This window comes from Dermacentor variabilis, chromosome 1 (assembly GCF_050947875.1).
Source record: "Dermacentor variabilis isolate Ectoservices chromosome 1, ASM5094787v1, whole genome shotgun sequence".
NCBI lineage: Eukaryota > Metazoa > Arthropoda > Arachnida > Ixodida > Ixodidae > Dermacentor > Dermacentor variabilis.
In genome coordinates, this window is record NC_134568.1 from 137679495 (window position 1) to 137697528 (window position 18034).

General features: G+C 48.2%; 1 protein-coding gene across 2 annotated transcripts in view; it reads left to right on the plus strand.

Moving 5' to 3' along the window:
- The window catches only part of LOC142585288 (putative helicase MOV-10), a 119161-nt gene that overhangs the window by 55816 nt on the left and 45311 nt on the right, over positions 1-18034 (plus strand). For both annotated transcript variants that reach the window (XM_075695931.1, XM_075695941.1), the window contains exon 6: positions 16931-17100. In XM_075695931.1, the coding sequence (XP_075552046.1) occupies positions 16931-17100 (170 nt within the window). The remainder of the gene's footprint in view (positions 1-16930; positions 17101-18034) is intronic.

Consider the following 18034-nt stretch of genomic DNA (forward strand, 5'->3'; position numbering starts at 1 on the left):
AGTCTGCACTGGAGGCCGTGCCTGCGGTACCTACCGCCTGAGAGCCACCGCCGAAACCGAATCGTGCTGAAGTTCGCATGGCCGCCAGCAGTGCTTCCGCCCTGTTACGCTGGCAGGAACCTGCAGAGCTCGCCGCCAATGAGCCTGTTATGCTCCTCGAGCCCAGAGTGGTGAGAGTCTTCTTCACCCTCTTTCCTGGTGCTGGGGCATGGCAGCTCCACTAGACGACATGGCTGCGGGCATTTACAGTACCCTGAGGACACCGGCGTGGTTCTGCGCGTGAGTTAGTCGCCCGTTGGGTGAGAGCGGACACTTTACGACAGTGAACTTTGCCGCGTAGACACGGACAACTAGAATAGACCTGTGAAGCGTGCTCTAGACTTTTTTATGTGTTGTATGTATTCTTGTGTTTTGTGTACATGTAAATGTTCTGTGCACCCTGGCATAAAGGGGATATAGACAGTGTCAGTTCTCCATGCTTTCTCGCTGTGTGTTTAGCCCTGGGCCCACGAACCCCCGTGTATATCACATGAGGTGTCTGCCATCAGGAAAAATCTAGAATTTTCAGAGAATTTGTCCATTCTGGTAAGGTTGGGGGAAAAAAGAAGGAATTTTTGCCCCGGTTGCTTTTAATCGTGAAAATTGGTACCTGCAGTTGTTATGGTGAAGCTAGTGGTATGCCAGAAAGAAGCCAAGTTTTCAACTGAAGGTATTCAGTTCGCAAATAATTGTGTCATTTGTTGGTTTTAGAAGTGCAAGCCTGGCTAAGTGGTTGGAATATTATGAAATGCGGTTTTGTCAAATCCAATACTGCATTTGAACTGATTTGCAGCTTACTGGTAATAGTAGTAGTTGAAAATTATGGGCTGGAATAGCATCTTGACATGCTGTAAACCACCATTTTTTATATGCATGGGAACCTCCAGTATCATAGACCGCCAGGTAATCTTAAAAAAACAGTCAGTAAAAATCTGGCAGAATCAGAATTTGAAGATGCCAAGCGGGAATGCAAGTACGGTAAAACTGAAATTTGTGAGCTTCAATCAGGGGGGGGGGGGGGGCAGAATGACATGGCAAATGACTGCATAAAAATGCGAACTGCTGTATTTAGGCAGAATATTTACTAGCAATTTTTTTTGTCACGTAAGCCGTCTCGGAGGTGATTTCCTGCAGCACACGTTAAAGTTTCTTAGCTTTAGATTTACCAGAAGCTCTGTTTTGGCTGTTTATTCCATGAGCTATGCTGGTTAGTACATATGCGTTATGGTTGCTATATTCGCATGGCTTATGGATTGGAACTTGCAAGTTTTTTGAGACAAGCAAACTAAGTCATTGTTCATTCCATGCATGTAACTTGTGGTGCGACGTTACGTGCCGACAGTTTGCCAGAGGCGGAGACAGATGAATTCAGATTGTGAGGAACTCTGCCAAGAGGGGATAAAGCTTACCGGTAACGGTGCCACCGAAAACGACATGACCTTTCATGATGTGATATGATGCGCGCGACGTCAGACTTGTGTTGAGACGTTGTGTCGACGACTGCAACACAATCCCTGGGAGAAACAAGCAGCAGCATGGAAAAAGAGGCTATCAGACAGGTGGTGGAAAGCTGAAGAGGGGAAGGAGGAAGAAAGCTTGAGGCACGAGAGGGAAGAGCGTGCACTGTGGGGGCTCGGAAGACTGGCAACAAGGCAGAAGCATCAACGAGCAAGAAAAAGAAAAGCATACCTGGGCAGAGCCAGGAGGCAGCCCTACCATCTTAAGGGACCGGACTGTTTTGGGGATGTCCATGGATGACGGCCCACGGTCGATTGAGCCTGGTGGATGGAGCTGACTGGCCGGTCAGGACCCGGGCCTGCCGCACAACCTGGGCCCCGCTGACCGTTGCCGAGCACTGCTCCTGCGCCCCAACCCAACCGACACTTCCCGAAGAGCACTGCTACGACCCGTGTGCCAGCTGTTCCTAAGTGCCCATCCAGCACCTGGCCCTACTGAAGCCTACGGGAGAACGCAGCTGGGACCCGTTCATCGACCGTGCTGGTCGCGACCACCAAGTGTCGCTTTGAGGCCAGCATCGACAAGGGACCCTGCGGTTCATCCACAGCCGCATCCTCGGCAACGACCCCCACATCTGGGTCGAAGCAATCTTTCTTGGTGAACCCGCATTTATACGATCATTGTGACTCTGACTTATTACGTTTTTAATGGGTGAAGTAGTGAAACGTGCAGAGCAACTCTCTAGCTTTGATCGCGCCCTGCATGTTTCTAAGAAACCAGCTATAACAACGTTTTATTCTGAGCACTCCTGCATAGGTGCTGTAAATATTGCTACACGCGTGTGGTATTTGATTGTTTGAACGAGGCGCGTGGGCGCTATCACCTGAGAAAAGAGGAGGAAGAACGAACTGAGCTCGCATTGTGAATCTAACCAGTCAGCGCTGCAACCGCTGTTGTAAATATAACCTGTAAATAGTTGCTCGTCTTACTGACTTGTCCTTTGCGTAACATTGTGGTGGGGGTGGAACGTTCCCCGTCCTCGCCACGAAGCTCCGAAGTGGCCGCACCGTCGTCTTCTCAGCCATGGCTTCGGATGGAACAACCCCGTCGCCACCTACACCTGTGGCGCCAACCACAACATACGTTACGGTTCCTAGTCTCCGTGATCCTGGGACATTCTCCACCCAAAATGGCATTGGCGTCGACGACTGGCTCAGCGTGTATGAGCGTGTTAGCCAAAGCCACCACTGGGACCCTACCATCATGCTTGCCAATGTGACCTTTTATCTGGACGGGACACCACATGTCTGGTTTTTCACCCATGAGGTCGAGCTCTCCAGCTGGGACATTTTCATAGAGACGCTTTGGCAACCTGTCAGGTCACCAACAGGCTGCGCGAAAAGAGCTTGCCACCCGTCTCCAGTCGTCGACCGAATCGTATGTCTCCTACATACAGGAAGGGCTCGCGCTTTGCCGGAAAGTCGACGAGCACATGAGCGAGGTTGACAAGGTGGGCCATATCCTAAAAGGCATTGCGGATGACGCCTTCAATTTGCTCGTCTATGACAACGTTTCTACCGTCGACGCCATCGTCAAAGAATGCCGCTTCGAGGTAGCCAAAAGCCGTCGCGTCGTGCCACAGTTTTCCCGGCTCCCAAACACCCCTGCCACGTCCTCATGCTCCGCTCTTACCGCCACACGACCATTTCAAGAAAACGTCACACATATCGTTCGCCGTGAGATTGAAGAGGCGAGTCCGGCCCCCCTTCATCCATGACCCCATGACGGTACCTTTGACCAAGCGGCCCCCACTATTTCCGTTATTCAAGCAGTTGTGCGGCAGTAAATTGCAAACCTTGGCATCCCTACTGCCTGCTCTGTCTCCCGACCTGATTCGGCACCCATTCCCATGTCCACAACCTGTAATGACCGGTATTTCGCTTCCCAGACCGCGCAATCCTGCTGAATGGCGAACCCCAGACGACAAGCCGATCGGCTTCCGCTGCCACCGTGTTGGTTATGTGTCCTGCCACTGCCGCACCACCTGGATGCTGCCATACTGGAGCTCATTCCCTGCTTCTCGCCCATACGCCAATGCTCGCTGTTATTCACCTTGCCGTCTGTACCCTACTTCTGATGCCCCTGACAGCCGCTCCTCCGTGTGATCGCCGTCTCGTCAATGCCGTTGCTCCCCGTCACCCCAACCTCGCCATTTTTCCTCGCCAAACCGACGGACAGAAAACTAGGCCATGCAGCTCTTGGAGGTAGTGCTGCATCACGTTCGTCCTGTCCAAATCCTCCGTTGACACTCTTCACTAACACAAACCTAATTGAAGTAGACGTAGATGGTGTTCCGTTGACGGCATGAGTTGATACTGGAGCCCAAGTGTCCATAATGAGCGCCGACCTATGTGGTGACCTCAAAAAAGTTCTTACGTCTGCCATCACTCGAGCTGTATGCGTCGCCAGTGGCGTAACTGTTGCCGTCAGGGGTATGTGCACTGCACATATAGGAATTGCTGGCCGCCAAGTTCCAGTCCTGTTCACCATGCTGACCAGTTGCCCTCATGCCCTAATCTTCGGTCTCGACTTTATAATGACGCATTCTGCCCTCATTGACTGTGCCACCGGTATGCTGTGCCTCGAGCTTCCTCTTCTTTCAGACGTTTGCCCCGAACAACCGAACACCCTCTGCACCACAGCATTTGTTCGCATTCCTCCAAAAACCCTAACCTTTGTTGAATTGGCCTCAACGGCAAGCGTATCTGATGGCGACTATGTCGTCGCACCTATTCGGGATGTCCTCCTGGCGTGCGACATCTCTGTGCCACACTCCATCGTAACCCTTGCCGCTAATCGGATGTGTCTCCCCGTTATAAATTTTGGCTTGACGAAGCAAGTGTTACCTGAGGGCAAAGCGGTGGCCATGCTCTGGTCAGTGACAGACAACCACGTCACTGCTTTTGCAACCGACGCGTCTCCAGATCCTCCTGATTACCCGCAGGGTGCCTTGAACCTTGATGGCCCATTACGTCCCATGGTCACTCCGGACCTCGCACCTGACCAAGCAGCCGCTTTATATCGCCTTTTGCTTTCCTACTGCGACATATTTGACACTGACAATCGACCACTTGGTCACACATCCCTTGTTAAGCATCGGATAAACACTGGTGATGCTGTTTCCATTCACCGCCGACCATATCGTGTGTCCGCGGCAGAGCGGCAAGTCATTCAGTTGGAAGTGAACAAGATGCTCGCCAGAGGCATTGTTCAGCCCTCGTCGAGCCCTTAGGCGTCGCCGGTTGTGCTCGTCAAAATGAAAGATGGCACATAGCGTTTCTGCATTGTTTACTGCCACCTAAACCGAATCATTAAAAAGGACGTTTACCCTTTACCACGAATTGACGACGCTCTTGATTGTCTTCACGGTGCCAAATACTTTTTGTCCATCGACCTTCGATCTGGTTATTGGGAGATTTCCATCGATGAGCAAGACCAAGAAAAGCCTGCTTTCGTCACTTCGGATGGCCTCTACCAATTCAAGGTTGTGCCTTTCGGTTTATGCAATGCCCCCGCCACGTTTGAACGAATGATAAACTCTCTGCTTCAAGGTTTCAAATGGTCAACTTGCCTTTGTTACCTCGACGACGTCCTTGTGTTTTCTCCTATATTTGAGACGCACCTTGAGCGCATCGCAGCTATCCTTGATGTCTACCGCAAGGCTGGGTTCCAATTAAACTCATTGAAGTGCCACTTTGGGCGCCAACAGATTACAGTGCTAGGCCATCTCGTCGATGCTTCCAGAGTACAATCGACCCGGAGAAGGTTCGAGCAGTAACAGCTTTTCCTGTACCTCAGTCTGTCAAAGACGTCCGGAGTTTTGTGGGGCTCTGTTCTTATTTCAGACGGTTCGTGAAAGATCTTGCAGCAATCGCTCGACCACTCACTGAACTTCTGAAAAAAGACATGCCTTTTATGTGGGGTTCCCTTCAGGCTGCCGCATTTTCAGGCCTTATCACGATTCTTACCAATCCACCAGTCTTGGCCCACTTTGACTCGTCCGCACCTACAGAGGTCCGAACCGATGCCAGTGGTTATGGGATCGGTGCCGCCTTACCGCAACGCCAACTCGGACATGACTGCATTATAGCCTACGCTAGCCAGCTCCTGACAACTGCAGAGCGCAATAATTCGATTACCGAGCGTGAATGTCTTGCTCTTGTCTGGGCTGTTTCAAAGTTCCGCGTATATTTATATGGCAAGCCCTTCTCAGTAATCACAGACCATCATGCGCTCTGTTGGCGTTCGTCGCTCAAGGATCCTACTGGCCGGCTCAGTCGGTGGGCCCTCCGAATACAAGAATATCCCTACACAGTGACTTACAAGTCGGGACGCCAACACGAGGACGCAGATTGCCTCTCTCGCTACCCCGTCGAAGACCCGACCTCTACGTCTAATACTGACTTCGACGCCTGTGTTCTCTCTGTTTTTCCACTGCTCCATCTCACCGACGAGCAGCGCCGTGACCCGTCCTTGCGTATCATCATCGACCGCCTGGAATCGTCACTTGATGACAGTTCCCTTCGCTTATTCACATTTGAAGATGGCGCACTCGACCGCCACAACGTTCACCCTGACGGCCCTGCGTTACTCCTTGTGATCCCTACACACCTTCGCTCGGCTGTTCTCTACGAAATTCACGACCTCCCCACTGCCGGTCACCTGGGTGTGTCACGTACCTACGACCAGATCCGCCGACGCTTCTTTTGGCCAGGGCTTGCTCACTCTATTCGAAGATACGTTGCTGCGTGTGGGAAATGCCAGCGACGCAAGACACCATCGACGCTCCCTGCTGGGTACCTTCAACCACTCGACATTCCCGTGGAACCATTCTTTCGGGTTGGTTTGGGCTTACTTGGCCCTTTCCTCTTTCTACCTCTGGGAACAGGTGGATCGCTGTGGCAACGGATTACACCACGTGCTACGCCATCACCCGAGTGCTTCCTACAAGCTGCGCCACAGATGTCGCCGATTTTCTTCTGCGCGACGTGATTTTATTACATGGAGCTCCGCGACAACTTCTCACTGACCGTGGCCGGACATTCCTATCAAAAGTTATCGCGGACATCCTGCAGTCCTGTGCCACGAGGCACGAGCTATCCACGTCGTACCATCCGCAAACAAATGGCCTCACGGAGCGTCTCAATTGCACTCTCACAGACATGCTCGTGAAATATGTCTCTTCAGACCACACTGACTGGGTCCCCGCTCTACCATTTGTCACATTTGCTTATAATTCCTCTCGCCACGACACAGCCGGTTATTCCACATTTTTCCTTCTCTTCGGCCGAGAACCAGCACTGCCCCTCGACACTACCCTCCCTGTTCATGCGGCACCGACCAATGAATATGCACTTGACGCCATCGCCCGCTGTGCCCACGCAAGGGAAATCGCCCGTGACCGCCTTCTTAAATCCCAAGAGAGTCAAAGGCGGTTGTACGACCGGCGACACCGAGACGAGCATTTCCCGCCTGGTTCTTTGGTGCTTCTATGGTCTCCATCACTTCAGATCAGCCTGTCAGAAAAACTGCTGTCTCATTACACAGGCCCATACTGAGTGCTGTGCTTTGTGCCGTGACTCCCGTCACCTACCAGATTGCCCCTGACGCCCCATCTGCTTCCCAGTCCAGTTATGTCATGCATGTTACACAACTGAAGCAGTATCACCCTCCCAGTGATGATATTTAGACACTCCGGGATGTCGCTTCTGCCGCCGGGGGATTATGCTACACGCGTGTGGTATTTGATTGTTTGAACGAGGCGCGTGGGCGCCATCACTCGAGAAAAGAGGAGGAAGAACGAACTGGGCTTGCGCTGTGAATCTAACCGGTCAGCGCTGCAACCGCTGTTGTAAATATAACCTGTAAGTAGTTGCTCGTCTTACTGACTCGTCCTTCGCGTAGCAATATTGATACATGTATATTGCGTGTTTCTTATGGCCGATGCATGCGGGCGCCCCGACAAAGATGAACGCTCTCTAGCTCATGAGCTGTCAGCTGAACTGGCCAGCGCTGCAGTTACCCTTTTGTAAATATGCTTTGTAAATAGTCTCCAGTCTTAATCCTTTGTTCGAGTAACATTTTGGTGGCGGGTGCCGTTCCCCGTCTTGCCACGGAGCTCCGCAGCGCCCGCACCATCCTGCTTTCTGGCATGGCTCCCGGTGACGACACCTCGTCTCCTCCTACTCCTGCAACCCCGACAACAAGGTTACCAATCCCCACGATCCTGGCATATTCTCCGGCCAAGATAATGTAGACGTTGAGGACTGGCTCAACCTGTATGAGCATGTTAGCCAAAACAACCACTGGTACCCTACCATTATGCTAGCCAATGTCCTATTCTACTTGGGCGAAACTCCTCGTGTCTAGTTCCAGACACATGAGGACGGGATCTCTAGCTGGGATGCTTTCAAGGACAAGCTCGTCGACCTCTTTGGAAATCCCACCAGTCGGCAGCTGGCTGCTAGGAAAGAGCTTGCTACCCGAGTTCAGTCTTCTACTGAATCGTATGTCTCGTACATACAAGACGTGCTCGTTCTTTGCCGGAAAGTCAACGACCAAATGGCTGAGGTTTACAAAGTCGGCCACATACTCAAAGGGATCGTGGACAATGCGTTCAACTTGTTAATCTTCAACAATGTGCCCTCCATTGATGTCATTGTCAAGGAATGCCACAGCTTTGAGCTCGCCAAAAGCTGCCGCGTCATTCCACAGTTTTCCCGTTGCCTCTGCATTGGCCATGACGCTCACCACTGCCACACCTCCTGGACGTTGCTGGATTCGAGCTCCTTCTCCACGTCTCCTCACCCTTATGCCGACCTGCGACGTTACTCGCCTCGCCGTATGCCTCCTACCTTGGACATATCCGTTGATGGCAGTCGTCTTGCTCACTCGCTGTCACCACAGCTCCATCAGTCCCCGTCTCCCTAGCCCCACCGCTATTTGTCGCCAACCAATTATGGACCCTCCAGGATGAAAAACTAGACCATGCAGATCCTGGAGGTAGTGCTGCATTATTGTCGTCGTGTGAAAATCCTCCATTGATGCTCCCAACAAACCAGAACTTACTTGTTCACGTCGACAGTGTCCCTTTGACGTCATTAATCGATACTCGAGCCCAACAGGTGTCCATAATGAGTTCTAACCTCCATCGTTGACCGAGGAAGGTCCTCACGCCTGCTACTACATGAGCCGTATGCGTGGCCGATGGCAGCACTGTTGACGTCACTGGAATGTGTACTTCCCATATAAGTATCGCCGACTGCCACGTTCCTGTTCTTTTGACAGTGCTGACAAATGGTCCCCATCACCTAATCCTAGGACTCTACTTTCTTATGGCGCATTCAGCTTTGATCGACTGTTTTGCTGGCACCCTTTGCCTCAAACTTCCTCTACTCGCTCATATTCGTGCCGAACTGCCGAAAAACTTTAGTACGATTGCCTTCGTCTGCCTGCCGCCTAAAACCGTGACTTTCGTCGATTTACTATAATTTTTTCCTGTGCCCGATGGCGATTACTTCGCCACTCCTGTTCCTGATGTCCTTTTTATGTGCAATATCACTGTGCCCCACTTCATCGTCGCCGTCGCCGATAAATGGACATGCCTCCCTGTCGTTAATTTGGTCTGACAAAGGAAGTTCTACTCAAAGGCATATCAGTTGCAATGCTGCGTGCTATCGGAGATGACCACGTCACCACATTTTCCATAGATCTCTGCTCCGATTCTTCACCATGCCCACATGATGCTATTTGCCCTGACACAACATTTCGTCCCATGATTGCTGCTTGCCTGAACAAGCAGCAGCACTGTGTCGCCTTTTAGTTTCCTACCACGACATATTTGACATGAGCAATTGCCAATTAAGCCAGACTTCAATTGTTAAGCATCACATAAATACTGGTGATGCTAGTCCTATTCATTGCTAGCCATATCGAGTTTCTGCTTCAGAGCGCAAGGTTATTCAAGATGAAGTGAACAAGATGCTTGCCAAAGGTATTGTTAAACCTTCATGGAGCCCTTGGGCGTCGCCCGTGGTACTTGTTAAAAAGAAAGATGGCACATGGCGTTTCTGCATAGATTATTGTCATCTAAACCGCATTACCAAGAAAGACGTTCTACCCCTTGCCTCGCATTGACGACGCCCTCGACTGTCTCCACAGTGCCAAATACTTTTCATCATTAGATCTTCGGTCTGGTTATTGGCAAATTTCTGTGGATGAAAAGGACCAAGAGAAGACTGCATTCGTCACCCCCCATGGCCTATATCAATTCAAAGTTATGCCATTCGGTCTATTCAACGCCCCAGCAACGTTCGAACGTATGATGGATTCTTTGCTTCAGGGGTTCAGATGGTCAACATGCCTCTGCTACCTAGAGGACGTTCTCGTATTTTCACCTACATTTGAGACACACCTTGAGTGCTTATCGGCTGTTCTTCAAGTTTTCCTCGAGGCTGGGCTGCAACTAAATTCATCGAAGTGTCACTTTGGTCGTCGGCAGATTACAGTGCTGGGCCACCTCGTCGACGCTTCCGGTATTCAACCAGACCAGGAGAAAATTCATGCTGTCACGTCTTTTCCTGTGCCTCAGTCTGTTAAAGACGTCCGAAGTTTTGTAGGACTCTGCTCCTACTTTCGACGCTTCGTTAAAGACTTTGCAGCAATTGCCCGACCTCTTACTGATCTTCTGAAGAAGGACGTGCCATTTACGTAGGGCCCCGCTCAAACTGCCGCTTTTGCCCAGCTTACCAACATTCTCGCCACACCACTTATACTGGCCCACTTTGACCCATCCTCTCCTACAAAGGTCCGTACCGATGCCAGTGGTCACGGTATTGGAGCTGTTTTAGCCCAGCGCCAACAGGGTCAAGATCGCGTTATCGCCTACGCTAGCGGCCTCCTCACAGCAGCGGAGCGCAACTATTCGATTATAGATTGTGAATGCCTGGCTCTCGTCTGTGCGGTTTCCAAATTCCGCCCGTACTTGTATAGCATGCACTTCTCTGTCATCACGGACTAGCACGCGCTCTGCTGGCTTTCCTCACTCAAGGATCCTACTGGCCGGCTTGGTCGCTGGGCTCTGTGGCTGCAAGAATATTCCTATACATAAGTGTACAAGTTGGGCCGATTACATCAAGACGCAGACTGTTTATCACGCTATCCAGTGGGCGAACTACCCGCCAACCCTGGCTCCGATGCTGACGCTTGCGTTTTCTTCGTTTCTCAGGTTCCGCACGTTGCTGACAAGCAACGCCGTGATGCCACCTTGCCAACGTGATGCCACCATCATTTACGGCTTGGAATTTTCGTCTTCTGATTCGTCCCTTTACCTGTTTGTTCTTAGGGATGGTGTATTATACCGGCACAATGTACGCCCTGACGGTCCTGCCCTACTCCTCGTTATTCCTAAGCACCTCCAGTCAGCTGTTCTCCAAGAACTTCACGATTTACCAACAGCAGGTCACCTTGGCGTCTCCCGCACCTACGACCGGGTTCGCCGACGCTTCTTTTGGCCAGGCCTTGCCCGCTCCGTCTGGAAATATGTTGCGGCGTGTGAGAAATGCAAGTGCTGAAAAATACCATCGACGCTGCCTTCCTAGTGCCTTCAACCGCTCGACATTCCTTTGGAGCTCTTCTTTCGCGTTGGCCTGGACTTACTTGGCCCTTTCCCTCTGTCCACGTCTGGCAACAAGTGGGTTGCTGTGGCGACGGATTACACTACACGCTACGCCATTACCAGAGCCCTTCCAATGAGCTGTGCCACAGATGTTGCCGATTTTCTTTTACGCGACGTGATTCTGCAGCATGGTGCTCCACACCAACTGCTCACTGACTGTGGTCGAACATTTCTTTCTTAAGTCATTGCCGACATCCTGCAGTCCTGCTCAACCAAGTACAAGCTGACTACGTCTTACCATCCACAGACTAATGTTCTCACAGAGTGTCTGAATTGTACCCTAACAGACATGCTTGCAAAGTTTGTATTGCCCGACCATGCTAATTGGGACCTTGCCCTATCCTATGTCACTTTTGCATATAATTCTTCGCGTCACGACACTTCGGTTATTCACCGTTGTTTCTGTTGTTCAGCCGAGAACCCATATTGCCACTGGACGTATCCCTTCCATCCGCCACAGCAGAGACCAGTGAGTATGCACTTGACGCCATCACCAGGGCAGCCCAAGCGCGCAAAATTGCCCGCGCTCGCCTACTGACCTCGCAAGAGAAACAACGGCGTTTGTACAATCGCCAACACAGAGATGTCCACTTTTCGCCTGGATCTCTGGTACTCCTGTGGTCCCCTACTCGTCACGTTGGCCTGTCAGAAAAACTCCTGTCTCGGTACACAGGTCCATATCGAGTGCTGCGTGCCGTGACTCCAGTTACGTATGAAAACGCCCCAGTCAGTACCAGTGCCTCATCTGCCACGAATTCCACTGATGTTGTGCATGTCGCATGCCTCAAACCATATTACTCTCTTGTTATCATTGATATTTAGATGCACCAGGATGGTGCTTCTGCCGTCGGAGGTAATGATACATGCATATTGCACATTTCTTGTGGACGATGCACGCGGGTGCCCCAACGAAGATGACGAACGCTCCCTGGCTCTCGAGCTGTCAGCTGAACTGGCCAGCGCTGCATTATCGTTTCTAAATATACTTTGTAAATAGTCCCCAGTTGTTAATCCTTCGTTCACATAACAATATTTTTGGAAAGAACTCGATTTTTCATGGCAATTTGCGCAATTTTGCTTATCTCGAAAATCCACTTATCTCGAATTTTTTCCCGGTTTTTACTAGTTTGAGTTAACGAGGTATTACTGTATATCTTTTTTGTCACAGAAAGGCTTATGGTGTTATGTTTGGTCATTTGTACTTTAAAGGGGCACTGAAGAGAAGCACCATATCAGGCCAGGCTGTTAAATTACCCCCCTGAATGCCTGTGTTCATTTGTGTAAAGGAAACTGGTGACTTGTAAAAAAGATGAAGGGACCTACAGACTTCATGTGTCTCTGTCACTGTCACTTGCTTTGCACAGGATACAGGCTACCTGACTAGGGGACTTTTAATGCCTGTATTATTTAGCTTCCTTTACTGCGTCAGCAGTTGCTATATTAGTTCTGTGCCATATCTATTGTGACCATGCCTGTGTTTGCTCCATGTCTAGCCTCCACACTTTGCTCAGTACTTTCAATCGATTGCTGCTGACAGAGGAATTAGGGTAGTGAGCTAGAGTATTGCACATATACCACCTGCTTTTTTTTTGTGGTTTGAACAAATTTTTCAAAAATTGCCCTTGACGGATAGCGTAGTTCCGCATTTTGGATGCATTTATTGAAGATTTGGATGTTGCTTGCAATAAAAATGGCAATATATAGCTAATTAGAAAAGATTGCCTAATTAACTATTAAATTTTTCACTTTAGGGCACATGTCGCAATTGAAGCTGAGCAGTAGTGAAGTCATGTTCGGTTAGCAGAAATCAAAACTAGTGCCGCTTTCGAGATGTCTGGACTTAAAGTGTGCAACAAAATACATTGAGCATTCCAGCTAACAATTTACCAAACGTGTATGTCAAGCACTTTGGGATGAACACAACTGTAATGCCAATCCATTTTTCAGCCAATTTTGAAAGCAGATATCTTAAAATTTGCGCTACCTTTAGGATTTCTGTTAAGCATACATGACTTCACTGCTGCTTGGCTTCGATTTCACCATTGGAGCATGTACACTAAAGTGAACATTAAAAAAAAATCTTGAATGATTATGATACTCTCTAATGTGAACTTTGAGCGCAGCTGCAAACATGTTTTCAATTCACGATATATTGAGGCAAAGAATTTGAGACCGAAATTACCACACTGACAGGCAGCAGGCCAGTGCTGTCAATGCCTTAGCTGAGAGAGGGGCAGTATGGGAACACCAGCATGAGGAGCGGCATTGGAGCCAGCTGTGGAAGAAGACGACGGCGAAGGCACAAGTATATTTGGGCAAAAAATTTGAGACCGAAATCACCGCACCGACTGGCAGTGGGCCAGTGTCGTCAGTGCCTTCACGGAGGGAAGGGCAGTATGGGAATGCTAGCACGAGGAGCGGCATTGCAGCCTGCTGTGGAACAAGACGAACGCGCGAGCATTTTGTTGCACAAGTAATGCCTGCCTCTTCAGGTAATTCGCCTTAGCAGGCTAAAGTGCCCTATAACCTCTGTGTGATTAAAAAAACAATTGTTCAAATTAAAAACAAAAAGCACATGGTATAGCAGACTAATTGACATTAAGAGGGAAAAATGAAGCTGGGCAGGCAGTGGCATCACTCGGCTTCCCGGCACCCAGTGAAGCTGCTCGGCGTGTTGCCCTCCTGCCTCGTCTCTTCTCTTGCCACTCCCTCCCATTTCTTAACATACATTTTGGAGAGTTAATGTGAAACGATTTAAAAGGGCAGTGTTTCTGTTTTTGCATGTAATTCAGCATTTATTTCTCCTTGTAATTTGGCCTTTATTTTTGTCTTTTATGCACTCAAACAATTCAATTTGCTGTTTTCTTTGCGACTTTATTGCTGAATTTAGTGTTTGCTGCAGTTTCAAGCATTGAATGCAACACTGATTAGCACTTCTGCATAAACACCTTGCTTTGTATATTTTGGTTGGAGTTAAATACATAATTGGGAGCCCACGGTTCAGCGCCTGTCCCATAATTTCCAGGATTTATTTGCGCTTATTGTATGAAAGAACTGATAAATTATTTTCAGTGATGGATCACGCAGATGTCACTAATTACGGTGAAAATTTTTCTTTGTACATTACCTTACATTAAATGGCCCGCCATTCATACCTTTGGGAATGTAGTAGCCATTTCTTTGGGTTTTTGTAATGAACAATATATTCTAGCTTTCTAGCCTTCAAGCCATCTCTTCTCATGGAAGAAGAACAGTGGGCATGTGTGTGCAGTTTTTAGTGACAGAATGAACAAATAGAAAGAGACAGTGCATTTGACGGTCAACTTTATTTCTTTCCGAAAGTGGGAAATGAGCGATTGTTGTATTTGTAATCTGTGTTCCCCTTGATGCTTTTGTTTATTGTAAGCAGCCTAGCAGAGTGTTATTAAAACGATCACATAAAGAACACCAAGCACGCTGTTCCATCAGCACTTCTCTGCTTTAGCCCATTCTTTTCATTGGCCCATTCAGCTGTCCTGGGTGCAGATGTTTCCCACATTTGGCTTCGAGCCGCGAAGAATGCAAAGGCCTGAGTGGCGACTGCATTACAGCCGCTGCTCGGCGAGTTGCACCCCCTCAGTTGGCTGCGCCTAGGGTGGTCTGTCCCCATCCCTACCCCTAGTGACGCCACTGTGGGTAGGCCATGTAATGTGTAATTACATGGACACATGGTCTATTGAAATTACAGCATGGGTGCCAAGAGAAGGAAAGTGCAGTTGAGGATGGCAGAGAATTAGGTGGTGGGATGAAATGGCAAAATTTGCAGGTATAAGATGGGGTCAGCTGGTGCAAGACAGAGGTAATTGGAGAGCACTTTAAGAGGCTTTCATCCTGCCGTGAACATAAAGATGATGATGATTTTATACAGTGTGGACAGACTAAAAATTCTATTGTTTTACGTGCTGGAACCACGATCTGATTATGACGCACGCTGTATTGAGGCTGGGGGGGGGGGGGGTTCTGATTAATTTTGACCACTCGGGGTCTTTAACGTGCACCCAATGCACAATATACAGATAATTTTGCATTCTGCCTCAATCGAAATGTGGCCGCCACATTCCGATGCCCTTGAGCTCAGCAGCACAACGCCATAGCCACTGGCCTACCGTGGCGGGTTGTGGACAGACTGAAGGTGTTTTCAGAAATAAGCTGGGGTAACCAGAACAAGCACAAATAATTACTAAAGTTGTTTAGCCTAGCAGGCAACCCTATATAACATAGAAGTCTGTGCTATTTGTAAACAACCGTTACTGACAGAAGAATTATGGTAGTGAACTGAAGCATTTCACAGAAATAGTTCAGTATGCAGACAGACTAGAGGTATTTTCAAAAGTGTGCTGGGGGAGTAAGCACAGATAATGACTAAAATTGTTGATTGCCTACTGATTGGTGCCAAGTATATCACGAAACGTTTATTTGTGAACTATGCTGGTAGACGAGAGATGAAAGCATCCAGCCGAAACTGCACAATGTTGGTTGAGGCACTCTAGGTTCTAATGCTGGTCTTGAAAAGCACCTTGCACCATTATAAGTGATTAAGAGGTCATTGCAGGGTGTGCTTTCGGGGACCTCAGAGCGAGCGATGAGCATGGAGATAATGCAATGGTGGTGATGTAGAATAGAATGGTGCATTGGTGTTTGAGCGACGGTGCAACGTGAGGCCGTAATGTATGATACATTGAAGGCTTGGCATGTGAATGGCACTGCAATGAAGTGAGCAATGAAGTGAGCAATGAAATGGCAAAATGTGGGGAAGACAGGAGATTTGGTAAACTGGAGAACTGATGCGTTACCTTTGCCTATGATAGGTACAGGATTATGTGCATCATGGTAGAAAAGGTGTGAATGTTAACTGCTGAAGCAGTATTTGATGTGTCCTTCCTGAAATGTTGCACACGTTGGTGAGAATTTGTCAAATTCGTGAATTTTGGTGTTTTCTTCTCCTTGTTGGTCTGCATCTTAAAAGGAAGCTAAGGATCTTCTGTAAATGTCAATAGGCTTCTTATTCAAAAAGATTGTGTGATATCCATCCCTGCAGTCTGCATTCTTTGTCAAAATGAACGAAGCCAATTTGTACATGACAGGAGTCATGACCAGACTCATGTTGTGCTGCTTTTGTGAAACTCTTGTGTTAGAAGACTCTCAGAATATGGAATTTCGCCGCCGGCAGAGCTTCCAGAAGTGTATTTGGAGTGATAGCCTGACTGTTGTGCACAGTGTCGACTGTAGTTAAGCATAGCGTGGTTTCATTATTTTTGACAGTCTGTATGTATGTCTATAATCAAAAGTATTTGAGAATCCAGAAATGGGTAAATCCACATTCTAACCTTTCCACTGTTTTTGCTGCCCCTGTGGCTATAACATCTGTGTGAATATCTGGCTCTCGGAGTGTACAGGCTGAGACTTTTTTTTTCTCCTGGTATTGTTGTCATAAGTGTGGCTGGTAAATCACACCAAATCTTATTTCATGTAACTTTTGCACTAAGCCAGTGAATACAATTGTTTGGAGGAGACAAAGCCTCCATTTTTATTTGAAAATTTGATGTAAATATGTAATTTGGTGCCACTTTTTGTGTGTTATCTTTACTATATGGGGAAAAATATAGGCATGTGAATGTGCACTTCTGAATTTCTTGCAAATTGAATTCCTTAATTCAGGTTCCAGGCTTAGTAGAAGGCCGCCCATCTGTATTGAAAGGAGACAACATCTTTGTGCGTATTTCAAGTGAACAGTGTGAACCATCGAGTCAAGTGATGGAAGTGTTGGAGTATGAAGGCTTCGTTTTTGAGTCAAGAAAAGGTTCCCTCCTTATCAGTTTTTGTGAACGGTAAGATAGAGCATTATTTTCAAGATGTTTCTTTTTCTTCTATGGCCTAATAGCAAAGTTTTACTTATATATGGGTCCTTTGTTTTCAGGTAAAACCTGAAATTCCTGATTTTTGCATCCTGAATAGGTCGGGTTATACCTGATTTCTCCCTGAAGTTCACCCCAAAGTGCATTCTCTAAAAGATGAGTTCAAAGAATATCTGATAGAACAAAGCACTGAGAACAGCACTTTTGTGTTGGCCAACTGGCAGGACTCCGCTGCCCGCTACCTAATCCTAGTGAACACAGCACTGACATTGCTCTGCATTGCGAATAGCTACGATGTTGAGAGGACATTTTCCCGACTAATGCGTGTTTAGAGCCTTTACAGGTCTAAGATGACACAGAAATTATCAGAATGCATTTGATAACGTACATCACCGAGGGCTTGTAATTACAAGCATCACACCTTTTGCAAAGCATGCCCGTTTGTACTGTTTGTCGTGCTTTTTCCCCTTTGTTAAAAAATGTGCATAGATGGAATTAAGAAGGGTATCACCAAGCATGCATCTGTTTGCTTTTGCTGATGTGACTTGTTTAAAAAGTACTAATAATGCCTGCCAACGAATATTTGCATAAATAAGTTTTTCACATGACTTGCGAGTAGCTCTTTTTGTCAGTACAGTAGAACCTCGTTGATATGATGCTGTTGCATACAATTTCCCGGAGCCAACATTTGCAATCAAGAAATGAAAAATGACCCAATACAGTTTAGCTTCTTTTTGACCAGTTCATAGGTTCCCGGAAAGCACAATCTTTCAGCACCAAACGTTCAGTACATCACCAAACTGCGATCTAATGATACATTTTTTTTCTGGCCTTTAGATCCCATGCAAACAAGAAAAGGCGTGAGACGCAACCAGAACCATAGCCGCCCGCTGCAGCAGTTTTCCTG